General features: G+C 42.1%; 1 protein-coding gene and 1 long non-coding RNA gene across 6 annotated transcripts; one reads left to right on the top strand and one right to left on the bottom strand.

Moving 5' to 3' along the window:
- Nucleotides 1-24: 24 nt before the first annotated feature.
- TRMT61A (tRNA methyltransferase 61A) lies at nucleotides 25-27059 on the top strand. Of its 4 annotated transcripts, XM_053979851.1 has the most exons (5): nucleotides 25-350; nucleotides 3401-3470; nucleotides 7103-7467; nucleotides 17101-17367; nucleotides 25654-27059. In XM_053979851.1, exons 3-5 carry the CDS (start codon nucleotides 7137-7139, stop codon nucleotides 25980-25982), a joined length of 927 nt encoding a protein of 308 aa, XP_053835826.1. In that variant the 5' UTR covers nucleotides 25-350; nucleotides 3401-3470; nucleotides 7103-7136; the 3' UTR covers nucleotides 25983-27059. The 4 variants fall into 4 exon arrangements, with proteins under 4 accessions (XP_053835826.1, XP_053835827.1, XP_053835825.1 ...); XM_053979852.1 differs by lacking the exons at nucleotides 25-350; nucleotides 3401-3470 and adding an exon at nucleotides 3670-3941; XM_053979850.1 differs by lacking the exons at nucleotides 25-350; nucleotides 3401-3470 and adding an exon at nucleotides 4403-4486.
- LOC128808578 (uncharacterized) lies at nucleotides 1625-5027 on the bottom strand. 2 transcript variants are annotated; one of them, XR_008437495.1, is made up of 4 exons: nucleotides 4657-5027; nucleotides 4299-4407; nucleotides 3458-3633; nucleotides 1625-2905 (listed from the first exon to the last, which is right to left on the bottom strand). It is a non-coding gene; the product is annotated as an uncharacterized LOC128808578 (long non-coding RNA). The 2 variants fall into 2 exon arrangements; XR_008437494.1 differs by lacking the exon at nucleotides 4657-5027 and having other exon boundaries at nucleotides 1625-1944; nucleotides 2827-2905; nucleotides 4299-4386.
- Nucleotides 27060-27459: the final 400 nt, after the last annotated feature.

The following is a 27459-nucleotide window of genomic DNA, read 5'->3' as shown; positions in this document are numbered from 1 at the left end:
AGCCCGCGCCCCATTGGCCGTTATTTATAGCCCATTCATTCCATTGGGCCGCGCAGCGGCGGGCGGGGCGGGCGTTGCGCCGCCGGCCGGGCCCGCGCTCGCCGCCATTTTGCTCGGCGTCGGGGAGGTCGGTTGGGGGTGGCGGGACCCCCCGGGCCGCTCCCGCGGCGCTGAGGCGGCCCCAGCGCCGCCCGTTACTGCGAGCGTGAGGGCAGGAATCCATCTCGTGTGCCACCGGCCAAGGCGTGCCGCCGCACACCAATGTCACTGGTTACAGGCTTCACACCTTTGCCAACACCTTGGTCGAGGGTTCAAACACGGATCTGATAATGCAATATCCCAGAGTGAGAGTTACGTAGTGTGCGGGCTGGCCGTGCTGTGAGCCTGGCGAGTGGCGAGTGCCCCGAGCTGGCAGAAAGCCCTGAGGCGGCTGCGGATGTGGCGCCCAGCCCCCGGCAGCCCGGTTCTGCAGAGGGAGGACCTGCACCTCGCCTCCAGCACCTGCGAAACCGTGGGCTCGTTTTACAGTTCATTTTGAAAGGAAGTAGGGTGATTGTGTAAATCACAGTGAATCCTCTGCTCTTGTCGTGTGCCAAAAAAAAAAAAAAAAAAAAAAATCTTCAGCTTTTATTGGAGAGAGGGTGATTTCCTGCTAAAGACAGGCACAGGAACTCTGGGATCTGACCCATCTAAAGCTCACCTGAAATTCACGAAAATAGTGACTTCCACTGGTCTTTTTGTAGGAATAAGCAGCTTTGTCCCAAAGCTAAGATGCAGCTGAGAATTCTGCTGTTTGCAGAAATTACAATATTTTAACAATGTGAATGAGTATCTTGATTTGACTTTCACCTTTACATAATAGTATCTTTATCTTTCTCTGGCATGTTTCTCACAGCAGAACCCCTGTTTATCCTCCTGTCCAAAGAGAGTGTACTTATCCATGAGAGTGCAGATCTGAGTTCAAGTTGCTTTCCTTGACATGAGCTGTTAATGTCAGGAGACATCACCTGAAACTCTCTCCCCATCACAGTCCTTTCAGCACCATGACCAGTACCCTCACCCCAACAACAAGAAGCATGTGCACCTTACAGAACTGCATAGGACTTAAAAATAATAACATACATATAGAGGAAATCATTGCAAAATAAAAAGCCTAGACTGCTTCAAATAAAAATGTGCTGTGTTTGGCTGCCATCCAGATTTCTGAGTTATTCCAGGTCTGGTAGACTGAGATGCTGAGTATACAGATCTCCAGGAGAAGCCAAGGGCTCGGCATCTGTGCAAGTCCGGTCTCTTAGCTTCCGGATCAAAGAACAAATCCTCTCTCTTGGTCTCCTCTGCACTTTTAACCTCACAAAGTCTTCCCCTACACACTAATAGTTTCACACAATGCTCATGCTTCAGAATAGTGTGAATTGCAAATAATGCATGGCTATACAAGTATTAAATAAGTGTAAAGTTGTACCTAATGTCCTCAGTAAATTACAATATAAATGTAATATTACTGGCTTGCCTCAGCTGCAAACATAATTCTGATGTGGATTTTTTTAATGTAAAACACTAATATTTTATTCTTAATTTGAAATAGAAATATACTAAAACCATTTTCTTACATTATGGCATATTTTTGTGGTGGTGTTCTCCACAAAAAGAAAAAAAAAAAACAATCAGGGTAGGTTCTGAAGGCTCCTTTTATCTTATTCCATAATCTACTGCCACACAAACAAAGAAGCAATCAACTGTTCTGTAGTTTAATTGTTCAGGAGAGTTGTGGAGTCAAGGTCACCTCAAGATCCAAAATCCAAGGATCCGTTTCATTGCATATGCTCTTTTTCTCCCAGTCTTGCAGAACAGGGAATACCAGTCATGGTGAGCAGGTAGAAGTCTCAGTGTGCCAAACATTACAGCACTTCCAACACAAACACACACCTCTTCTTCACAGAACTTGGGCGACATGGAAAGAGAGTCAGGAACATAAAATCACTAAAATATATCCAATTTACATGTTTGACAAACAGTGCACCCTCTACCCCCCTCTTCTCACCACTATTTGACAAATTTCTAGCACGCAGTAAGTCAGGAGGGGCTGGGTTTTACTCAGACAGCATTTTAAGATTTGCTGAAAGCTGTGTGTAAATTGGATCCTATCTTTGTCACAGCATTCTGTGCCAGCTTCCCTAGTGACTTAATTACAGATGCTGTGCCCTGTGTCAACAGCCTCTGATCACCCCCTTTATCTGCCTCATCTGCTGGGAAACACTGGCTTTGGATAAGCCTGTACGGCCTGTTAGACTGTGATAAAGGCACCAATACTCACTTTCCATGCTGGGATGGTATCCTAGTGTATACTGATTTATATGCTACATTTCCAGTTGGAAAGGTGGCCTGATTACTCCAGAGATCTTTGCACTGAGCTTTAACAATGAAGAATTAAGGGAAGTTAATCAAGGGCCATGCAGCTAACTTCCTAAGAGGCTTAATTATAAATGTTGTGTGGTGTGCAAGTGCAAGAGGAGATGGGTGTTAGCTAGTGAATGTGTCTTCTGAAATTACTTGCGTGAACATAATACAAACCTGAAGAATTAGGGGATAAATATCATCTTGGAAACACAGAACAATATTCCAAATTAGGAAGCAGCAAGAGAAAGTGGTTTGCTGTGAACAACTGAATTGTTTCCAATTCCTAATCTACAACTAAACACCACTTGAAAATTAAGCATAACACTCATGTACCAGTAGATTGCAGAAATTGGCCGTAGCTCCATCTGCTTAACTTGTCAAATGAAATTTCTCTTCCCATTTATCACTTAAAATGTATTTGCTTACTTATTATCCTTGGTGCATTTTTTCTCACTGCTTAGGTAGGCTGTTGAAAATTACTGATTGTTTCCAGTAAACTGAGTACCTATGGAAATGAGGAGTTGCTGAGTGTCTCAATCTTGCACACAGTCAGCCCCACAGTGATCTAAACAGCAGCCCATCATGGGAAAGAAAGGACATGAGAACATAAACAATGACAAATATAACCAATGACACTAAAAATGACAGAAAATTAAACAAAGTGGGTGCAAATATAAAGGCACAGTAGAGCCATGATTGCCAGTCAGAAAAACAGCTGAGTAGGAGTTTGCAGTTTAAGAAACCTCTGAAACTGCATACATTATGTTTAGATTAGATGGAGCAGAGTTTCATAACTAACAAAGACTACTGCAATTATGTTATGGGCAGGTCAACACCATAACAAAAATATGTTCTCACCGAAGGTAGTGGGAAAAAAATCCCTTATTCTTGGTGGAACCACATTAATTTAAAAAATCACAGATCATCATCTAAACAGCTCTCCGCTACTGGGTTTATGATTGTGAAAGGATGACTTTTTCTCCATTATTGTGTATTACAGGTTACTGGTGAATGCAACGCAGTACAGAGGGTTATCTGATTTAGCTGGGAACACTACCTGCACGTCCAAGGTGATTCACATGCTCCCTGCTATGCCCATACCGCTCCCATGCCAGGTGGCCTGGGCTTGTTGTGAGCAGATGAGGCAATATTCTCCTCCTTTGCTCCACCTTGCCTCCTGACTACAGCCCCCGTACCACCAGGGCAGGCAGGGCTCTCCACATCACTTCAATCCTAAACACGAGACAGAAGTAGGAGTTAGTACCATGCTGTTAGGGGGTTAGATAACAATTCTGCTGCTTCTGAGCCCACAGTGTGGTTTCTCCTGCAGCCTTATGAAATCCCTGTGAAGAGCCTGGTTGGCCTGGAGCTGCCTTTCCCTGAGGCTGCCCTGGGGGAAGGGCATGCAGAACTTTCTGGAAACTGTGTGCGTGGGGGCCATGGAGGCAAGGCCGAGGTCTGCCAATGGCAAAGTCGTTCCCTGGGGAAGGGGCTTCAGCCCTGCTGGCGGTGGCCCTCGAGACACCCTACACGTTCAACAGGTGATGAACGCCGAGTTCCCACTGGGGCTATCAGTCCCCATTGCAGCTTTTTCAGTAACCCACTGGGACGCTTCAAACTTCACAGACAGGGCAGCTGCCCGAGGCAGCCGGGGTGCCTGGGGGGCTGCTGAGGATGGTCAGTGACTGTGCCCACTCCTCAGGACCCAGCAAGAAGCACTGAGAGGACGGGGCCGCGGCGGTCAGCAGGGACTGCGGGGGACAGGCGCCTCGAAGGGGCTGAGGAGACGGGTGTGCTCAGGGGGGTGGATGCTTCGATGGGACTGTGGGCATGACGGGCTCAGGGGAACGGCAGCCTTGATGGAGGTGTAGGCATGACGGGCTGAGAGAAACGGGCACCTCAGGAGGGCTGCAGGAGCTGGGTCTGATCGCGTCGGGCACAAGCCGCGGCGACTCCCCGGCTGCAGGCAGGGCTGGCGTGGGCGGAGGCGGCGGGAGCGTCAGCAGCCTGCGACCGAGGCGGAAAGAGGCGCTGGGCGGCTCCGCGTGTGAGGAGAGCCGGGCCGGGCCGGGCCGGGCTTGGGGAGGTAAAGGGCTTGGGGCACGGGGAGAACCATCCCCGCGGGAATGCGGGGTGCTGGGGTGAGGGCGTTCTTCCCCCGCGGAGCGGCCGCCCGGGGCTGTTACGGGTTAACGCTGCTCTCCCGCAGGCGAATGCCGCCTCTCAGCCCTTCCCGTTCCAGTCCGTGCTTCTCACCTGCCCGCAGTTGAGGTTCCCGGGTCCGCCGGCACGGGCCGATGCGCTGCTGGGGTGCAGGAGCCGCATTACCGCCCTCGGGATACGGAAAGGGGCTGAGGGGAGCCCTGGCACCGGGGTCACCTCTGAGCGGGGGCACGGAGCGACTCCCCAGCTTGCGTGTGTCTGGGCGGGGAGGGGGCTGTGCCTGCCTCGTCTGCGGGAGGTTCCCCTGCCACCGTGCCAAGCAGCCAGGCTTCAGGAGGGAGAAGGGGCAGCCTGCCAGGTCCCTGTGGGAGCTGGTCAGGGAAGAGAGATGTGTGCCTGGGGTATGATTGAAGGGAACACAGAATCATGGTAGTGGTTTTATTTGTGAGGCTGCGAGGGATCGCCTGGGGCGTTGGGTTTAGGTCGCTGCAGTCATGGGAAACCCAGAGATAAGTCCTAACCCCGTGTCAGGGGCCCCGGCTCAGTTTCCCGCCACTGCCATCCCCCCACCGCCATTCCCCCCACACCGTGTGGTGACAGCGCTGCTGCAGCAATCCCTGCCTGCTGCCCGGGGGGAAATGTAACAGTGCGGGAGCCTCTGCACTGCCAGGCAGGGGGGAATACTGGAAGTGGTGGTAGCTCACTGTGCTCCTTGACAAGGGGGCGAGGCAAAGAAACTTCCAAAATTCCTCACAGATGCCAATTTTACCACCCCAAATGTATGAATATAATGTGGCAGGTGAGGTCTGAGCCTAGGAGATGTGTCACTTGGGATGTCAGCATGCACTGATACAAATGGACTTGCTGGACTTGATGATCTTAAAGATCCCTTCTAGCCTTGATTCTGATTCACTGCTGTGACTATTAGCTGTGGTAAGTGTAGTGGCTTGAAGGAAGGCAAGGAAGCTGGGAGCCAGTTGGTGTAATCAAAGGGAGAGGAATTCGCTCAGTGTTCCTGCAGGCTTGCTACATGGGTGTTGCTGCAGTAAATACTGTGAAAGAAACTGATTCCATTCAAGGTCCTTTCAGATGACACTTGTGAGAGCTGAAAACTGCACTGCATTAAAAGTATCTGGAATGAGAACTCTTAAGTGTCATTTATGAAAGATTAAGACATGGACATAATCATAGGGTGCAAGCTATAAAAGACAACATTTGTTCTGTCTCACAAAGTCCTTTATGTATACATTTCTGAATTCATGGGATGCCCTTCTTACTATTTCACCAGATGTTCAGACAAGCCTCTTCTGCCTTGGCATCTGAACACCTTATGCAATAAGCATGTTGTAAGCTTTGGAAGTTTCAGCCACAAGCACATCTGTTTATCAACCTCAGTGACTGCAGTGGAAAAATTATAAATCTAACTGTTTAAACAGCAAATTGAGCTACATGGAGTTCCAGGCAGGAACCAGTCTAAGGACACCAGACTACACTTTGAGAACTGAAGGTTTTTAATTGAAATGATGAAGCAGGACCAAACTCCTAAACATTCAACACAAAAGTGCTGGAATTCAGTAATTATTCTGAAACTAAAAGTAACACTGCTTTTTATTCTGCCAGGGATGGTGTACCAGAAATCTGACTTTCAAAGCCTTCTGTCATAGGCTTTAATTTCTAAGTTTGGAATCCCTGTTATTTCATTAAACAGTTCTTGCATGAACTGATCAACCTGCAGCTTAGACAGTTAGCTGCTTTATTTGAAAGGCAATGTCAGGTTTCATTGTAAGCCGCCTTCTGATTTCTAGATTGTCTTCTCAAAGCCATCAAAATTTAATTGTAATTCTCTAAAGCAGCTCTGAGACCATGGGGCTGAAGTGATTCGACTGTTGGCATTAGCTTGCAAGTGGTTGTTTACATTTATCTAGAGCAGAGATCACTTCCCAGACAATTACTTTGCACCCCCAATGGCAAATTAAAGGCCACAATATTCTTTTCTTTTGTAGTTAGTCAAGTTTATGCCCTTAGCCTATCTCTAAATGTTCATTTGGAAAACTTTCAAGTATACTTTTGTTAGTGGTCCTAATAGCTGGTGATTGAGGTCCAGGCAAGTAGCACAATGTCTTTATGTTATAAATCATCAAAAAATAAGCAAGAAGATGGGAATAAAAGTTAATAACATGCTCTGAGTGCTCAGGAACTGTAATTGAACAGGGTGTGGAAATGCTACTCCAAATGCAGTAGCATTTTGGAGCAGGCTGAGTAAATTATAATGTATTTCCTGATTTTTCTTTAAAATGTATCATAAAGAAAAATATGTGTTATTTTCAAATCTGTGGGATCCTTCCATTGATTGCAATTGGATCAAGAGTACAGTGGAGAGCAGCTCCCTGAACTTCCTGGAGCTCTCTTGCTAGCATCTTATTTGCACAGTGTGGTTTTGTTCTGTATTGGAGAAAATAAAATTACTTGGTTTTATATCTGTAGGTTCAGCTCCACTGTGGTCCTGTGAAACTCTCCTGACATATTTATTTTTCTCTAGGTGACAATCATCAGCCAACTACAAGCTTGTCACCATGAGTTTTGTTGAATATGGAGATACGATAAAGGATGGTGACACGGCTATTGTGTTCCTGGGCCACGAGTCCATGTTTCCTGTGAAAGTGCAGCATGGCTCTGTAACACAGACTAAGTATGGGGTCATCAGGCATTCCACAGACCTCATAGGCAAGAAGTATGGCTCCAAAGTGACCTGCAGTAAAGGAGGATGGGTGTTCATTCTTCATCCAACTCCAGAACTGTGGACCATGAATCTCCCACACAGGACGCAAATTCTGTATTCCACTGACATCTCCATAATCACCATGATGTTGGAACTGAAGCCAGGCTCCATAGTATGTGAATCAGGTAATAATTACTATGTTGAAATCCTTTGTTAGCAACTAACACCAACACTTTGATGAAAAAACACGGTTTTCTTTAAATTTTGCAAAAAGTTGCATTTTCCACTATGATATAATTTTCTGTGCCCATATGTTGAAGAATTCTGTATTGTGCGCATGTTATCAACTGCTGTTTCTTCAAAAATTGGTGCTGCCTTGGTGTGCAGACTCATTTATGTGGGTATACCTCCGAGCATGTGTTTGGTTAATTCATCTTCTTAGGCCAAATATGTAAACATCTTCATTTCCCTTTTCTATAACTGTTGTTAAGTACTTAAAAATGTTTGTAAATACATGATTTAAATCAAGATTCAGGCTTTGAATTTGCAGTTTCAGAGGATGTAGTTGAGATAACCTGGTGAAAGAGACTCTGGTGATAGGGTGTTGAACTAACAAGAGAAATAAATTGGCAGTATTTATATATGGTACCATGTAAGTACATAAATTTCATTCTTCTTCCCAGGTGTGATCTACTTGTAGCACCAGAACCTCATGCAAAATCACTGATGAAATACAATGGATGATGTGTTCATCACCAGGGCTGTGTTTTATTTCTAAACTTGGTTTAACTTACTACAGCTTTCATGATTTTGCTTAATTTGGAAGTAAGGAGTGAAAATGGATATAAATCTTTTCTTGGTTACATAGAGTTTATAATAATGTCGTCATAACTTTATTACTACAGGCAGTATGAGGCTTGCTTGATTTGAGTGAATCTCTGTAGTTTGGAGAGATAGCAACTGAAGTAGTTTGCTCTTGTCTTTCTGGCTGTGAGCATTTTTTGAAGCAGTTTCATACACCTCCCTCTCAAGCATAGATATGGCAAAGGATCAGCATGATAGGACTGTGATGCACTGTGCTTTCTTACATTTACCATTTCCTGTTCCCACTCATGCATAATTTTGGGCAGCTTTTCAGGCATAATGACCACTTTCCAACACAACTGAGGCAGCACTTATCTCTGCACCCAGTTCCACCCGTTAAGGACCGGGCAGTGTATTTGGCTCGTTGCTGTACAGCAGCACTCGAAGCAGGCAAAGCCCTGTGCAAAAGCCTCTGGTACTGTGAAAATAGCAGGGTCCTGTGAGTTTGTCATTTGGTTTGCTGGACGATCAGACATTTTTAGTTTTGTCATGGGAAGTTTCTGTATTCATTAGCTCTTCCCCTCCCTGCTATGTTTAGACAGGATGGGAAAAATAAACAACAAATTATTTGGGGGGCAGGGGGAAGAGATTGGAATTCTTCCATGTCCTGTCTCATTCAGACTAGTGAAATGTACAGAGCTCTATATAAAATATTTTCAATAATGTCAAAGGTCCCTAGAGAGGATGAAAATGTTTAATCTGTTGCTTATCTAAACAGCTAAGAAATGGAAACACTTGATTTCCAAAAATGTTGTGAGTCAAAAGTCATAGCCACAAATCAATCCTTTTTGCTAAGGGGAAATTGTCCCCAGGTTCCTTTTAATGCTTGTACTGACAATATATTGCAACTTCAGCTTTCCAGGCAAAGTGAACAGTTTTACAGCTATAGTTATGCTTGTATTGCTTGCAAGGTTCACTGTTCAAAAAGAAAGGAAAGAAGAAAGAATACTATGATAAATCCATCTGGCTAACCTTGAAGCAAGACACTTTAGTGCAGATTTACTTTGAATTAAAAACTTGACAGGTATTGACAACTGGAGCCTCCAGTGTGGTGATGGAGCCTGCTTTGGTGCCATCCTAAATTCGATGTGTTTGGTGATCCAAAATCATTAGCTCTAGGTTAGCCTTGTGTGGGCTAGACAGAACCAGCCCAATGGTGATAGTAGAAACAAGACAGGAAATCTGGTATAGTAAAACTTGAATCTGCTTCCTGCTGGTGCCGAGTTTAGGTGTATTTTAAACATTCATTAGCACAAAGGTCTGTCTTTTTTATTGTTTGAACTTAGATATATAGTTGCTGTATGGACTGGCAAAGCAGGCTCTATAAAAAATGCTGGGCTCTTTTCCTCTTGTCTTACTAACTCAACTGTAGAAATGTGTCCTGTATTTAGCCATTGTAAGCTAGCAGAATTTTGTATTGGTCTCCTCAACTGTGAGAAGAAATTATTGAAAAAGTAAGAGGAAATACCCCCTGTGTCATGTTGAAGTGCTGTGAATATAAATTATTTTCTGCATGTGATTATAAAAATGGAGTAGAATAACCAGAGGGATTCATTTCATGTCACTTTAATTATATAGTTTAAATTGATTAGTTGTGATTTGTCCTAAAATATACAAACAAACATATTAATACAGTTTTTACTATGTTTAATCATCTTTAATAAACACATAAAGAGCAAGCTTGTCAGCAGCACATGCATAATTAAAATGACCCAGGCATACTCTGTTGAGGAGGCTATGAGGAGACTCTTCATCTACCTTATGTTTCATGACAGAGGTGTAGGAATATGATCCTTTTTCTGTCTTCTGCTAATTTCTAATTTATAAAGGTATGTTGAGTTTTAAAACTCTTAGCACTGTTAGTAGAGCTAATATCTTTTTAAAATATTGGTCCCTACTCTAAGAAATTCTGCACTTGGATACATTTTTTAACAGCCCTATCTTTCCAAAATTTTGATACTCAAAATAGCTGTTTAAATATCTGCTGTGAGTGGCCCAATAGTATGAAAGTTTCATTCTTGTCAGGTAACTCTTATAATCCCATTTGTGTTTATTGCATGTGCAGCAATGCCTAGATAAATGAAAAGGATAAATCTTGGATAAATCTTTCTCTTTTGTCTCACCCCACTCTCCAAATCGTCAACTTTCCAGGCGAGGCTCTCTTTAGGATAATTCCATTTGACAACTGATTTTGAAGGGTTCACATTTATTTTTAATACTATACTGGAACCAATATGAAACCTTTCAAATATTTTTTCCAAGCAAAATCCCCTTCTTTCCAGTCTCCACACATCAAGGCTTTTTTTACTGTCCTCTCTCCATGGTGAGATGTAAATGAGTGGCTGTCTTGATAGTACAGCATGTGAAATCTCATTTAATCTGATAAATCTCAGAAATATTTTGGCTTCGATGGAGCGTAGTATTTAGACAAAATGTAATTTAGTCAAAAGTACTTTAACCACCATCCCAGTGATCCTTCAGCATTCACAAAATCAGGCTCATGTGAGAAAAACATTAATTGGATTTTTTGTTTCCCTTCAGCTAAATCCCAAATTAAAAATTGCTAAACCCTATTCATTGCTACACAGCACTGGGTTTCTGAGCTGAGGGACTGGATTTCTGAAGGCTGAGAGCAGTGTTCTGGATTCTCATGGTTTCTCAGAGAGGGACTAATAGGAGCTGCCACCCAGCCTTATGCTAGAGCTTCTCAAAAACAATTATGAAATTTTCAAACTCACAGCCTAGGCATAGATTTTGTTAAAGAGTACACTCCTAAAACATTAATGAGGACTTAATGATTAATGGATACTTAATAAATGATTAAGAGTTTATTGTGGAGTCCCAGCAAGTCACCTCTATGCTTATGACTCTTCTGAAGTGCTTGTAGACTTTTTGACAAACACTGCTCATGTCGTCATTATTTTTGTGTTATAAGTACATCTAAATTGTTTGCACCTCTGTTTTTAGTGTAAAGTACAGATCAAAGTTAATTTGATTCTGGAATGTGCCCAAACTAATTATGTCTGTGTTTTATAATGTTTCCCTTATGTGCCTCTTAGCTGCTGTTCAGGTTAGAGTGAGAGAAGAATTAGAAAACCTGATCTTTGTATAGCACCTCTTGAAGTATTAGGAAGGCCTCATCAGTAGAAATGTCATAAACCACAACGTTCTCTTGCCACACCAAAGCACTGAACTGGTGCTGGGCCCCCAACAAAGGGGCAGTAGAAAAGATGTGGATCTATTGGAGCAAGTCCAGAGGAGGCCATGAAGATGAGCAGGAGACTGGGCACTTTCCCTATGGAGACAGGCTGAGGGAGCTGGACTTGTTCAGCCTGGAGAAGAGGAGGCTCCAGTGAGATCTTATAGCACCTTCCATTACCTAAAGGAGTTGCAAGAGAGCTGGGGAGAGGGAATTTTACAAGGGCATTGGGTGACAGGACAAGGGGTAATAGGTTTAAACTGAAAGATGTGTTAGGAGGAAACTCGTTACTGTGAAGGTGCTGAAGCCCTGGCACCCTGCCCAGAAAAGCTGTGGATACCCCATCCCTGGAGGTGTTGAAGCCCAGACTGGATGGGTTTTGAGCAACCTGGTCTGGTGGAAAGGTGTCTCTGCCCCAGACAGGTGTGTTGGAACTAAAGAATCTTTAAACATCTTAAAGCCCAAACCATTCTGTGAGTCTATGATGATTCTATGGACCAAACCTCTGACCATGTGAGGCATCACTGTAATGTATTCAGACTTGTGGCTGTCACGGAGCTGATGAGGAATGCTGTTCATACCCTAAAGCACTTGTTTCCAGACTTTCTGGACTCACTTTGATCTTGTAATTTCACCTGACCACCAAGTACACTTCTCGTGCAGCTCTGAACCTAACCCTGTTGTTAACCATATTATGTCCATTCTGTAGAAGATTCCTTCCTAAAAAATTCAGACCTTTGAATCTATAAGGAAAATGTATTTCTTCACTTGAATCTCTAAAGAAAAATTAATTCTTCATATTCTTTTGTAGGCAGTGCCAGCCTTGAAAACCTCCCTATTATCCTTCACTCAGCTTCTCAGTCTGGTTAGTGAGCAGTGGTCCTCTCTAACCTCCAGCCTGTTGCCTAAAATTAAAATGCCTGCTTCAGCATGGTGTCCATGACAGATAGGCAGATAAGGTAATTTTCTGTCATAGGAACTTCTTGACTGCAAAGTGAACTTTTTTGATTAGGTGTTTTCTCTTTCATCCATCTGTCCAATTCCTTGAAATTCTGTCCCTCCCTCTCTTCCTTCTCTCTGTCCCTGCTCCTCCTGTGTCTTACCTCTGTTACCATGATTTGGACCCTTGACTATCTTCCCAGGAAGATATTTGAGTTAATTTCCATCAAATGCTTAATATCTTTTCATGTATTCATTATACAAGTCATTACACAAACTTGTCATGTAGAGTGAGCAGTCTGTCTGTTCAGTGTTTCTTGACAGATTTTAGCTGTGGAGTTGTTAGCTCTGTCTCAAGATTAATTTTCCCTTGATTTTAAGGCTCCTTCCGTTCTCATGGCTGATTCATGACCTATCTTACTATTTGTTAGGACTAAGTGGTGTAGCTAGGAGACAAATAGAGCAACACTGTCATTGTTTTATTGTATTTACACATTTCAAAATATCTTAGGTACCCAAATTTTGCATCAGAAGCTTAAGTTCTCCTAAAATGTTACTAGATATTTTAGAGACCCAGTATTAAATAACACTTTACATAGTTTTCTTTTATTCCTGTTTCCATGCAATATGAACCTTTTTATGCGCTTAAGAGCTTATTCAGCTTTATTCCAAAATGCTTTTGCTTACACACAGCTGTACACATCTATAAATCCTAAATGACAATTTGTAATTCCTTTTTTAAAAAGAAGCACCACGATGAGAAACTTCTAGGGAAGACAAGCCAAGCAATATCCTGCAAAGAGAAAATGTAGTGGAACACAGAATCAGGTCACTTATATTTATGGCTTGGGTAGGATTCCAGGAGATGAGACAAATATCCTTTGCAATAAGGAAACCAGACTAACAGAAAGCAGTGTAAAATGTACTTTGTATCCTATATCAGTTAAGCGCTGTGCTCAATGCAGTGGTGACACTCAGTCTTGGCAGTATTCTGTGCTGAAATAACATGCTTTATTTTTTAACAGCTCACTGTTACTGTCCACTGCAACTTTTGAGAAGGTGAGAATTTATTTTAACATGGTCATTGTTTCAAGATGGCTGAGGTGTGTAGAGGCTCTGTGGAAAACCTATCACTTGAATAAGCAGAGAGTGAGAAGAACAGATCTGTTGGAGGTCAGGGCAGTTGAGAAGTTTGTCTGATAAATACTTTCTTGTCTGCAAATCAGAAGGAAATATCAGTAGGTGCTGAGCTAGAGTGTTTTATATAGATGTCCGCTTGTTAGGACAGAAATCCTAAAACTGCAGTGTTCTGCTTGTTTTGGGAGAGGGGCAAAAACACTCCCCTAAGAGCTTGTATATATCAGAGAAGGAGAATGTCATGTGCCTGAGCCCAAGAAGAAGGAAAGGATACTGCATCAGTGTGCAAGGCCATTAGCCACCTGAATCGTGGGTGTAACACAGGAGCTTAATTCCTGCCTTTGGACTGAAGTGGAGCCCATTCCTGGGTTACACTGTGCTGATCCCCTGCACAGTGCTGCCTCCTCAGATGTTGAGCTTTGAGTGTGGCATATTGGGGCCCCTGTGGTGTCTCATTAAATGCCTGCAATGCAGATGTCTGCTTTTTGACTAAGATGTTTGAGATCACAGAACAGTCAATGTAAAAGAGCATCACATTTTCCAAGTGAAAATTACCAATGACATAAGTGCTCACCTAAGTGAGCTCTAAAGCAGCAGCTGTGCTGTTAAGGTTGTCTTCAGTACAGTTTGAATTACTGTTGTTTTACTTCTCTTCTGTAGAGTCCATTCATTAAAACATGGTAGTCAAGTGGGCATTGTCCTGTGGTAGAGAGCAAACAGTTTCTAAGGCTATTTATTGTGCAGGTTGTCAGAAAGGGAGCATCCTGCTGTAAAAATTATAAATTAGTTGTTCTAGTTGTCTTACCTTCTGCTTTCTAGGTTTTGGTTCATTTGTATACAGGTAATTCAGGTATGTTATTTCTGGTTTGGTAGCATTCTAGTATGTCTGCAGTAGTACTCCTTGGGTTTTGCTGCTGTCCTGACTGATTCTGTATCATGCTAAGGATACCTTTCATTTCCCAAGGAAACCTGTATCCGACTAGAACTTGCTCCAAACTGATGCCTAAGACTCCTAGAGTCATATTTTGCTCTTTATCAGAAGTGATTTTGAAATAAGGACAAAGAGAAATTGAGATGGTTGCAGGAGGACAAAAATGTCGAATATTGCAGATTTGCAGGAAAAAAGGTGAATATAAACATTAATTGCCCCTTCTACAACATCACAAAAACAGAGGGTTAAACCCCTGCCTTGTGCAGACAGTGCTGATTGGGCTTTAGGGCTTGTAGCAGGTATGGACTCATGCCAGACTCATATTAATGGATCACATCAAATGTGCTGATCTATTGGGCACATGAGAGTTAAGGGTCATCATCATGTCACATGTCTGGGTTCAGAATATATTTTCTAGGAGAGATTTTACAACAGTGGGTGATTCATAACCATCTTGTTCCTTGTTTTCTGCAGCTTTGAGAGTGTTGTCACAGAGAAGGCAGGCAGCATCTTCAGAAATACTCTTATTAATAATATTAATGTGACAGAATTTGATATGTTAAAATGTGATACATATGTATTGTTCTGATGTTTGTGGTAGCCAGTCAACAATAAATAATTCCTGGCAACCTTGTTTAACAAAAGCTCTGTCTGTAATACACCTGCAAGTGGTGGCTTCTAACATCTTGGTTTTAGTTCAGGGTTTGGCTTGGAGTGTTTGTGAATAAAAGAAGAGTTTTAGAAAAGAAGCCAAAAAAATCTTAATGGGTTTTCCTATGGAGGAGACAAATGGTATCTTCTGTGGTGTTTTTAAGAGCAGATTTAAAAGGAAAGTGATTAAAAATGTAAAAGAATATGAACAAGGAAACTGGATACATGCACAAGCTGCCTCGCTCTTCTGCTTACAGCCCAGGCTTGTTCACTCCTTTAGATTAGCAGAGAGAGATGCAGAAAGTGTGCAGCACTACACATTTGAGAGGTAAAATAATAAAATTCCCTCGTTTTACAGTAGTTCTCAGTTGTGTAATCCTCCCTTTTGGCATGAAATGCAAAGGCAGAATTTCATTCTTTAGCATCCTGGGAGCAATAGTTCCCTGCTTTTGTCATTAAAAACATATAAATGGAATATTATTTCTTTGTTATGTACATACATAATTCAGTTTTCACAACCACATGGCTGCTGTGCTACCGTTACTCCTTTGACCAGGGAAAAGTTCACTTTGACATTTAGATCCTTTAAGTGCTGTGACGGGGCAGTTTTTGCTAAAATCTGTAGGGCCTCCCTCCCTCCCTCTCTAATCTGCCCTGCTGAAGCTGCGGCGGGGTGCCAGTCTGCCCGCTGGGGTCAGAGCCCTCTCAGAGGGAAGCAGAGGAGCAGTGCGGATTCCGCGGTGCAGCCGCTTGATCCGGTGGCAAACATGGGCCCTGAGCTCTGTTTACAGTCTGAATGTCTCCCCTTTCAGAGCTGTTGGATTAAATACAGTGCCACAGCAGTGTTCCTCCCCTTACGTGACTAGAGGGCAAGAACCTGGGATCTGCCAGTGAACTCAGACTTCCTCTATGATTATGGAAAGTACTGCACCAATTAAGCGGCTGTACCAGCCCCTGTGCCCCCTAATTAATTTCCTTTCTACTTGTTTCTGAGCTGCTGTACTTCAGATTCTGTCCTTTATAAGTTTTTTAAGATTTATGCTAGCTGAAAGAACTTGCCTCAGGCTGAACAGTCATTGAAAATAACTAGAAATAGATTTTATTTCTACAGGAGAAATGTGTTACAAGCACAGAATTATGAATCAATAAACACAGAGAATTTGGGGTTGCTGTGCGGTTTTGAATTTGGGGGATTACTCCATTAAATGCCACTTGAGTGACTAATTTGCAATGGGAATTGGTATATGGGTGTTTTCTTAAGTGAAAATCTTTGTTATTAGTCATCCATCTATTTAATATGCCAATGGATCATTTAAAGTAAGTTTCCTAAATTATCAAACTAAAACAAGGGAAAAAAAAAATCTTTGTCTTGTCAGTCCCTGTTTGTATGTGGTAATTGTAGTTACCTACAGTTTTGTGATAGATTTTGTTAGACTAAGTTAAGTTTGTGTAGGTGTGTATGTGTGTAAGTGACCTGTGAAAACAGATGTTTGATCAGTGTGGCTGCAAGGAGCCAAGGGGTAATTCCAGTGGGAGTTGAGGATGTCTCTTAAGAGATCTGTGCAAAGCAAACTGTATCCTGAAGGCCATTTGTTTGCATGGATATTAATAGGATTTTCAAGCACGGACCCATGCCAACATCTTTTCTTTGTTTAGTGAAGTGTGAGGTTTTGAAAATCCGTTAAAATTTGCCTTAATCTCTTTTCACCCTAGAAGAGTCTGACACTTTGAAAAAAACCTCAGTTAATTTTGCTGAATTTTTCCTGTTACATTTACTTCCTCAGGTTCTCTAGTGGCAGTTGTTAGAGCTATAGCTGACCCTTGGCATTAGTTTCCTACTCCAGGGAGATAGGACAGATGCTGGGTTTGCCAGATTTTTTAATGAATGCTTTGAGGACCCGGAAGACTGTTTCCTAGGACACCTAGTCCCTCCCTCCTTGTGAAGGAAGGACTTTTCTCTTTCAGGAGCTGAGCCAGTGGTTTGTGTTCATTTGAGTTTTGAACAAGTGTTCCAAGCAGGAAGATGAATGGAGAAGGCTTTGGTTCTGATGTTTGGCTCTGACAAACTCAATTTCATGACTTGTTTGTCTTTCCTAGGTACAGGCAGTGGGTCCCTCTCCCATGCTCTCATCCGGACAGTGGCTCCCACCGGGCACCTGTACACAGTGGAGTTCCACCAGCAAAGGGCTGAGAAGGCGCGGGAGGAGTTTCGGGAGCACGGGGTGGAGCACCTGGTCACTGTGACCAACCAGGATGTCTGCAAAAATGGCTTTGGGGTCTCAAACATTGCAGATGCTGTGTTCCTAGATATTCCATCTCCATGGGAAGCCATAGGACATGCCAAGTCAGCATTAAAAGCTGAAGGTAACTGGATTTTTCTCTTTCTGTTCAGAAAGCACAGTGCACATATTTCTGCCTTTGAGCCATACACTAGATCTGCTCCCTTCCCTTGTGTGATCAGTCTTCTCAAATATCAGTCTCCAGGCATTTCCAAGGCTATAAAACCTTCAAAAGGCATCTTAAATTTACAGTGGAAGATTTGAAAGGAGAAGAACAATTTTTTCCTGCAGGCCCGTGAGAGCTGCTACAATTAGCATGAGCAGTTTATAAAAACTCCTTTGAACCATTCTCAAGTGCATTTTGCAAGATATGAGGTGTGTGGGAAGCAGAAGTAACAATAAATGCTGAAAGCAAATTTCTTTGGCAATTCAGTGGAAAGGTGTTTGTATAAAAGGTGTTCAGCCACAGTTCACATCAATCATTGCAGATTTGTACCCATTTAACAGAGCACCCCAGTGGTAATGTTAAAAGAAATGTGGTTACACTGAAATATGCTTGCCAGTTTATGTCCTAAATCTTTGTGGTTGGAGCTAGTGAGAAGTTTGCCATTGGATGCAGTGGGAATGGAACATAAAGGATGTTCTAGCTTATGCCAGATACTCTGGGATTGTGACAGCAAGTGAGAACTGATGTTGAGATTTTGCACAGATTTCATCACTTTAGTATCCCTCTTTTCCCTATCAAAAAATAAGCTTAATCGAATAAATAATTCTTTTATCCTCAAATAAGTTTTAATTAATTTCACAATTCTGTGGATCTGAATTAACTTTTGGCCAATTGCTTCCATCTACAAAAGTGAATTCTCTAATAAAGAGAGCAAGGAGTGCTGAACAGTGTCCATGCTGGGACATGAGTTTAAAAAAACTTGATTATGTGCCAAGGCCCAGTTCTTTGTTAAAATATGTAATCACAGGCTGGACTTCAAGTGAATTCCTAAGTCTTCTTGAAATCACAAGATTGAAGCTTGTTCTTAAAGGTCACTGAATGTGCACTGCCTTGCTGAGTCAGGACCAGCCCTGCTGTTAGGCTACCTCAGCTACTACTGAAAATTTTCTAGAAAGCTTTGTGATACCCACGTAACACACTTTCTTTAAAAAGTGACTAAATAGAGTGAGCCTTGTTAGCACTCTGTACCTGCAATGGTTACAGCTCAATTTGTAGCAGCTTTCCAGTGTGTCCTGGGGGGAAAGAAAATCACTGCACTGTACAATGCCCTTCCCATGCTCAAATTATCTAATCTACTGAGCACAACACTCAGCTGACTTCCCAGCTTAGAAGGCGCTGCATTGCGCAGTCCAATTTGAATTATTTAAGTGGTGCATGCTTAGAATACTAAGCAGGGCTGCTTGAACAGTTCCAAGTTTTGAATCCTTGTCTCACTCCAGCATTTGAAATCCTAGAAAATGTAATATAGTCCCAAACCGGCCATACCATCTGGCTATGCTTTTCTGTGCTATGCTACAAGGTTACATCTGCTAAGGCAATATAAATAATACTTCAAAATCCCACATTTTTATGTTTTTGAAGTGGCGTCATTCACTTTATGAACCACTCAAAAGAGGAAGTTGCTGATCCTTGCTGCAGTTTTTGCTGCAACCAGTCTCCCATGTCTGAGATCTGGTACTGGTCTAAGGCTCCTCTTCTGGGCAACTTCGTACCTGACTAACTGGGTGCATTTTTAAAATTTTGCTATTTTGCATATAAACAAAAACCGGTTTTCATATAAAATATAATTAATTGTAGTAGTAATATGTAAAAACTTACACACTTTCCCGTTTTATCCTGAGTCGTGCGGGTAGTTTTGTTGTGGTTTTCCTACTGCTGTTAAATCTAAAATATGGCAGAAGGTTATCTGTGACTACTTCCCCTTCCCTACCACAGGCAGATAATTTAGCAGTGCTCCTTTGTTTGGTTTTCAAAGAGCTAAACCTCTTCTGCAGTACAGCCTGTGCACATTCTGCTGTTACTGAACCCCGTTCCAGGGTTTGTGTAGTGATAAAGCATCACTGCAGGAAATGAGTTCCACTCTTTTCTGTTCACGCCCTCTCTCTCTAATCTGGACAGGGTCACATTTGAACCATTCACACTGTGGGTTTTGTTGTGATGTGCCATGCAAATATCACAGCTGTACTGCCAGATACTGGTAATTTAGTCCCTAAAGTCTTAATGTATTTTGAATTAAATGAGAACTAAGCAAATTCAATATATAGCATTAGCTACTCTCTTCCTCAAAACCTCAATACTCGCAATAGAGAGTTCAGCTGAGACAATATGGGAGAGTTCTCAACCCTAACAAAACCTCAGATCAAAACATCAGATCAGTGTTTTCTCTTCCACTTCAGCTCAAGGTCCTGAATAGTTGCCTTTCCTACGAGGCTGAGTGTTAATGATCCTCTTTACAGAGTGCAATTATCACTCACGTTATGCCTTGCAGGATGCTGTAAATACCCTACTTAGAGCAGTTTGACCTCCCATTTAAAGCACTGCCAGCCTCTGAAGAGCTGAACGAATAAAATGGCACACTACATTTGTGACTAGAAGGTTTTTGTTCTCTGGTGATGCTCTCTGCCGACGTTCAGGTTTGCATCTCAGCTGCATCCTTTTGTGCTGATGTCACCAGTCACACTTCCAGCAGAAAAGCCGCTTGTAGCATCTCTGAGGCACTACTGCACTGCAGAACTTCCTTTCATTTCCAGACCTGCACTGTTTTTCTTCTGCAGCATCTGCTGATTATTGCTTTTCTATTGTCATAGCTGCTGTTCCCAATATTTGACCTTGGTGGTTTTTGCAAAGTTGACATTAACCCCTTCAGGCTAAACTTTTAAAAATTAGGAAAATGAGAAGATTGTGAGGTAACAAAAATATCCTCAATATTCTACAGTTCTTAAATGCCCTGAAACTTTGACTCACAGTCATTTCACAGCTGAATACTGTAGTGCTTTGAATATAATTCTGCACCCACCTACTCTACTCTCATAAATACTGTCTATTTCTTCCAAAGCTGTGGAAGATGAGGGAGAAACCCACTGGTACAATAATTTTCATACAGATTTTAAATTTTCAGGTAGGGGGATGGAAAATTACAGCCATGTATTAGGGTGGATTAGCCTCTTGTATTTTAAGTTGCTCCTTGTGGTGTTTAACAGTCTGAGTCACAAAATTGTTAAAACCAGCTCTCTTTTATTTCCTTTCTTTCTTTAAAGATTTTACTCTTACATTCAGATTTTCCATTCCCTCTGGAGCATTGTAAAACCTCTAAATTTTGAGTTATCAAATTGTGATCCTTGGAAACAACTGAATCAGGTAACATGGTGCTGTCAATTCGCCCCCAAAACTCTGCAGGTAAAGTTCACTTTGAACATCTCCCTCTTTGGGCCTCTGCACTTCCATGTCCATGTAGGAAGCCTCACTAGCTATTTTTTTCAGCTCCAGAGGTTATTCATGGTCCCAGTTTTAAACCACCCAGGTGTGGCTTTGAGGTGCAGCTTCTGTCCCTCACCATGTGAAGTACTTGGACTATTAATTCATCCCTAGCTTGGGTCTGTCAGGGCTTGGTAGGTCAGGTGCACACAGTGGGCCTGCCTGAAGTACAAGTGATTCTTTCACACGTAGAGAGTCAAGCAGAAGGATTCCTGCATCAAAATCCTCACTGTGGAAGGCCAGCCAAAGCTACTGGCTTCTACATAGTTTGAAGGAAATAGTTTGGGATGAAAGGATCCCTAAGGAAAGTTGTTAGGTTTTCTTCCCCAGTATGGAGCCAACTGATTCTTTGATTTCCTTGTTACCAGCCCATAATAATGAGCAGGAATACATTCCTTTTGAATGATGCACCTACAAGTGCAGAGGTTAAGGTCACATTTGCAGAAAATCACATCAAACTTCTATTAATGAGCTGGCAAGTGATTTGGAGAAAATTCTCTTTTCTGAATCAAGAAACATCCTTTAATTTCTTGCAACAGCCAAATCCTCTAATTTCACTTGTCAGGGAAGCTACATCAAATCGCCCACGAGCACACGCACTTAAAGGACATTCTGTCCCCTTTTGCAGAGACAATATTTTTAGTGTCCTACTAGCACAGAGTAAATGCCACAATTATGCTGTTCAGTGACTCTCCTGCCTCACCCCTACACAATGATAATGCATGTGTGGTTTTTTTTTTCTTCCTTGAGATCTTTGTAACGTAATCTTCCAATTATGACAATGCATTGAAGTCCCAAAACCCAAGCTGTGTTCTTTTGCCAGAGGTAAAAATTTTGTGCTGTATTCTTTATGTCACAGAATCATTCTAAAATTACTGGCCCTTTTCCCTAAAACTTAATGGTGCTGCACTACATGTGCATCATCTGAATAATACTGGAATGATGAAAGAACCTGTCAGAGCACTTGTAACACATACAATAACCTACAAAAGAAAGAGCACATTTCCTGGATATGTTTTCTGTATCATAAGCACCCACTGGAGTTCTTGTCAATTGAAGCACTGAGATTTTCCACATTTGAAACCTAATGCTCTTAATAGCTAAACAGAACTGGTAGAGATGTTAGTCCTTGCTCAGACAAACCACAAACAAAATTGTTTGTTAGAGTTGCACAGGAACATTCTGGCAAATTTTGAGGCACTGGCTTCTTGTAGAGATGCAACAGTGGGTCCCTCAATTACCAATTAGATACAGTCTGTTGAAATGTACAGTACTGTGTGGATGAAAATCTACTTCCCTCTTCCCTTAAGCTCACTTTTCTAATCATTCCAGTCTGAATTGTACTTCCATTTTCATGTCCTCTCGACCCTGTTGCTGGTTACAATGACTGCCAGGACTGTGTGGGCTTGTTCCAGGCTATGGATTCTGGACATTTAACCTCTCCATTAATGCCTCAAACTAACTCACTCCCTGTAAAACTGAAGGTAGAAAAAAACTTGAGTCTTGCATACAGTCTCATTATTCTCTTCTCAACTGTAGCACTTGTCAGATGCATTATACATGAATAAACACATTTTTAGACAGGTCTTGAGATCAAAAAGCTCACACAGCTTCCCAATGTGAACAGGATTAATCTCTCTTAATTACTATATCAATTTATGATGACACACAGATCTCATTAACCAAATTTAGGAACGGTAGCTTTCCTAAAAGGAGAGCTCTGAAAGAATACAAACCCAATTAGTACAAAAAAGTTTCCATTTAGATGTTTTCACTGCTCTCTAGTCTAGTCCATCCCTTTGTGATCCACAGACAGAGCAATGTGCCCCAGGGAGGAGAGGGAGGGATTCATGTCTTTTCTTCATTCACTTGGCATGGCAAGACAAAGCAATGCGTATTCAAGTCCTTTAAGCCCTAGAAGCCTCTTGGTGTCTAAAAGACAAGAGGGCTCTCAAAGAGTCTGAGAACTGTGAATGCTGAAATCTAGATTTCTATCTGTTTGGTGATTGTGACAAGGGGTGTTGCCTAGCTGGTAGTCCAGATGGGTACAGAGGGCAGCCCACAGTGTGCAGAATTCAGAAGCATCTGCTCTGTTAAATATGACAGTGTCTCTGCTCCTGGGACAGATGAGCATGTCCTTCTGAGTGCTGGTTTTCTACTTCTTTTTTGCTGGTCTAAACACATCATAGGAATTGAAACTTCCCAAATATTTCTATTTTAGACAGCCTCTCACAGTCTGGAACCGCAATTTCGTTTTTGTCTTCCAGCCTTCTGCTAATTGTAGCTTTCCAATCTTCGCTTCTAATATCTGCTTAATCACGTAATTCCAGCCTGTAACTGCAAGTCAGATCTGGCCTGCCTGATGGTACAGGAAAAAGCAGAGGGGACTCCTCTCCCACTTGTTGGGATCTGTAAGGACAGATGCTTGATGGATTTGCTTCTAAGCCCTTTGTAGGTATATTTATTTGGGAGGGATGTATAAAAATAAGGAGAACTATAGGCATGAAAGGGGAAAACAAAATTGACAGAACTATTAAAACCCATTGGATGGTCTCAGGTAGATGGAATACCATCAGTTCACTGTTTTCTCATCTGTCACACCCTGAGAAACTTCCAGCAGTGCAGGAAGTAACATTTTTTGTGCTTGCCTTCTGGATATTTGCTACTGCAAGCAAGAGCTTTCTTCCTTACCAAACGGCTTGAAAGCCTGTTTTTTGTAACCCTACTTCCCCCAGCAGTTGTGAGGAGGCAGCCTGATAAATCTTCACCAAGTTTGGTGTTGACGTGCTGTGCTCAGCTGACCAGCCCCAGGCAAGAGGAAGGGTGCTCTGCCTTTAATTGAAGGCTTGACAAGAACCGTAGGTGGCTTTGCAGCTTGTATGGCAACAGCTGTGTGCAGGCTTTGAGTTTCTGACTGTAAATCCAGAGCGTGTGAATTCAAAAGCCTAAACGTATCTTCAAGCCCTTAGAGTCAGAATAAATAAGAACAGGCTTACTGTAAATGTAAATATATTTTGCTTTTTTTATTGCAATATAAAACCTCAAAACCAAAAAGCCTGAATGAAGTAGTAGTCTCTGGTCTCTCAGATTCTTGCTTTGCAGACAAAGAGTTATTGTGAACTGACATTTAGTTAAGTCAGACATTTGTTCAGTTCCCTACACAATAAGAATATAAATTCTTTCTTTGTAACATGTGTGCATCATAGTAGCTTTCTTATTATGTAACAGAATTTTTTTCCTGAGCTTTTCTGTTTTGCATCTGCAGCCATGGAAGAGTGTGTAAGTTCTTTGGGCAGAAAAGATTAGCTGTCAGATTCAGGAACATTTTGTAGTGCTGGCCATCTTAATGAACATAAAAATCTAATTTCATGGGAGTTAATGGACTGGGCGTGCAATTAAATCAGCATCAACAGACTTGGTTCATAAAGACACATACCAGCATTAGTTTTGCAGGTGATTGTTTGATTTGGGTTTTAATTGTCACTCCAGGGAATTATTTGTCCAGGGTACTTTATTCTGAAGATTCATGATAAGAACCCCTTGGTGTGGAGACACTGTTTGAGAACTAAAATTAAATCCTACTTAGCGTATGGTGGATTAATGGTTGTGGAAAGTGTTCTTCCCCAGGCAGTACGCAGCACATCATTGCTGCACAGTAAGTAGAGTGCTACAGTGACGCTTTCAGACCTGATGCTTTCTTTTTTTAGAGATCTGACTTTAGAAATGAAAAAGATAAAAAAAAAGGGGAGTTTGAGATAAAGCAGGCTTCATGTAGTCCCAGCATTGCCTCTATTTTTAGCAGGATGCTTTGCTCTGGCTTACACAGGTTCTTTAACTACTTAGATGACTGGTATTGGAAGGTTTGACTGGAGCCCAGGAGAGGACTGGGGGGGAATGCAAATCAGGACAGCAGGCATTTTCATCTAATTGTTATAAATGAAACAATAGCTGAAGCTGCATTGCCCAGTGTTCCTTCCTCCTGCACAAAAGCTTTTCAGGAAGGACAGTTGCCTTGGGGGACACTGTGTCCTGGGTGAAAGCACATGCCCTGGCCTTATGGTAGACAGTGTCCTTATAATTCTTTGATCTGATTTGGCTGTGGCTTTTCAGAGTAAATCTGAATCATTCTATTCTCAGCTGTTAAGGTGACATTGTAGCACTTAGAAAGGTGTAGGGGGCCTATTAATAGTCTGTATTAAAAATCAAAAATCAGAACTGTGCATAGACAAGGAGACAAGTGTTAGTTTATAACTAACTTAAAAGTCCTGTCCTAGAGTTTTACAACATCTACTGTAAGCCTGCACAATGTGATATCCAGTAAACTTCAATGCTCAGGAGACATGCTAGTGAGCTTGACTAAAAGGGTAAAGCCTTAACAGCACTCCATCTATGGCCTGGAGAGCTCCCTTTATTCTGTCCACGCATACCATCGTCCTCAGCTAAACACAGCCGCTTTTGTCAGGGGCGCGTGCACGCGCGCTGGGGCTCCAGCGCTGCGCAGTGTGTGGAGAATGACTTCTGGCTTTGTGTACGTGCCAGCTGCAGTTTGGTGCCTCAGTCCAGAACAGTGGAGAGTGATTCCAAAAGAGTCGCTGCTCGGAAGGGATCAATTTTAACAATTTTGCTGTGAACAAACGTCGAGGGCAACATTGGATGTGGGAGATGAACGAAGTTGCTGTTGTCGTTTTTAAAGGGTCTGAGCATCCTGTGGAGATGTCCGTACTGACACTTTAAACCAACAAAGTTACCATGTGAAGATTTTCTTGAAGAATGTTTTCACTTTGTCTGTATAATTGTAATTCTGTGGGAATCTGGGAGAATTTGAAAAAATATTAAAAGTGCTTTATTTTGGCTTTTGCCCTCTTTTCCACTACCTGTCTTATTTTGCAGGTGGCCGCATCTGCTCTTTCTCCCCCTGCATTGAACAAGTTCAAAGAACCTGCCTAGCGATGGAAGAATATGGTTTTACAGAGATTAACACCTTGGAAATTCTGCTCCGAGTGTACAATGTAAGGACAGTTAGCTTGCAAATCCCTGACCTTGGAAAAGCAGCTGAGGATAATTCTAGCACTGGCTTTGACAGCAGCAACCCATCACATCAAGACAGCCCGTGTGCTAATCTGCAGCAAGGGACTGTGCAGTTCAAGAGTGGCGTGCCACTGAGGGAGGTGGTTGGGCACACTGGGTACCTGACCTTTGCCACCAAGAGCCTGGTGTAGTACATGCCCAGTTTGTGCAGTCTGGAGTGGAGTTTGTGTGTATTCTGTTTTCATGGCTCTTTTTTGTATGGCATCCAAAGTTTTACTTGTCAGGGAATTCCATATATAGTCAGATTTGGTTGGAATATGCTTTGTTTAAATAGCACACACGCATTAAGCAGAGCAGCATCAAGGGAATGTTGGAACTCTGGAATGGTGCTCCACTTGCTGTCAGAAAGAAGATAAATGAATAGCAAATAGCCATTCACTGGAATGTACAGAATTAAGATCTCTCACAAGAAAGCAAAACAAACAACGGACAAATTACAAATAAGTTGGATTTTTTCCTCCTTTTTTCCTGAATTACTTTCCCAGGTTTATGTTTTTATTTTTTTTCCTAGCACCACTGGACACTATTTTTTTAACTTCTCTAGTGTCTGTGTTGCTCTGAAGAATGTGCAAGTGCCTACTTCCTCCGTTTTAGATAAGAAAGTTCCAAGATTATAGGGTTGCCAGCACAACTGTTCATAGAATCAGTGTTTCCATGGAATAGTGTTGCAGAGGATTATTGGCAACACACAACCTCTTACTCCATTCCAGGCTGGCATCTGCAAATCATTTTGACTACACAGAGGTCAAAGAAGTGTAGTAATTGTTGGATTTAATTTAAATTGGTATATTGTCCTCATCAGTTTGTAGTAGAAATTTGAACCTAGATCCATACAGTCATGCTCTAATAGAACAACCACTTGCATAGTTAATGAATCCACTGTGAAAATTAACTGAACAGCTGGCTAATATTATCTGAGCACCTCTTTGTAAGTGGTGTGGATGAGGTTCCAGTTGTTTGGTGGTTTATTTCCATTATGTTGTATTGTTTTTCTGCAGCTGAATGACAGAAAGATTGCTTTTGGCAGGATTTCTGTCTCCAAATTACATTAATAATGCACACTTAGTAAAATCCTCAACCAGCCTTATTAATTAAGTTTTCAGATCATTTACTCTTTGGTCTTCCATACAGAGCTGGTGGGTGTGATGAACTGTTTGAATGCTGGATTACATTTTGTATTTATAGATTAAAATAATAATGCAAATTAATTAAGTTCCCTCTTTTTTTCTTATTTTATTTTTAATAATAAATTCACAAATATTCCTATTCCAGCAACTAGTGCTGCCACTCAAAGCATTTAGCTGTGCCTTGCATTTGGTACTTGAGCATATTGATTGCTGTGCAAGAGAAACAGCCATTCATAAACTGCTGCCCGAACATTTAACCTGATATCCCTCCCCCATTCTGGACAAAAATAAACAAAGCTAAGCTTTTAACGTGTTTCAGCAGAACGCTAATCCATAACGGTTTAAAGAGAGCTCAACCGATCACGACTGCAAAGATAAACTGTTGAGCAGATTAAAGGCAGAAAGCAATTCTGTTCAGCTAAATCAGTTATGTAAGTTGGCCTACAACTGCAGCATATCCCCAGAAATTATGGGAAAGTTC

The sequence above is a fragment of the Vidua macroura genome, chromosome 6 (assembly GCF_024509145.1).
Source record: "Vidua macroura isolate BioBank_ID:100142 chromosome 6, ASM2450914v1, whole genome shotgun sequence".
In the NCBI taxonomy this organism is placed as follows: domain Eukaryota; kingdom Metazoa; phylum Chordata; class Aves; order Passeriformes; family Viduidae; genus Vidua; species Vidua macroura.
Note: the sequence above shows the minus strand (reverse complement) of the source record. Positions and strands in the feature narration are given on the sequence as shown.

Bases quoted from the DNA above. Each gene is read 5' to 3' on its own strand.
- TRMT61A (XM_053979851.1), top strand. From the start codon at position 7,137: ATGAGTTTTGTTGAATATGGAGATACGATAAAGGATGGTGACACGGCT. The intron at 7,468-17,100 runs GTAATAATTACT...TGTCTTTCCTAG, and splicing joins CTCCATAGTATGTGAATCAG to GTACAGGCAGTGGGTCCCTC. The intron at 17,368-25,653 runs GTAACTGGATTT...CTTATTTTGCAG, and splicing joins GTCAGCATTAAAAGCTGAAG to GTGGCCGCATCTGCTCTTTC.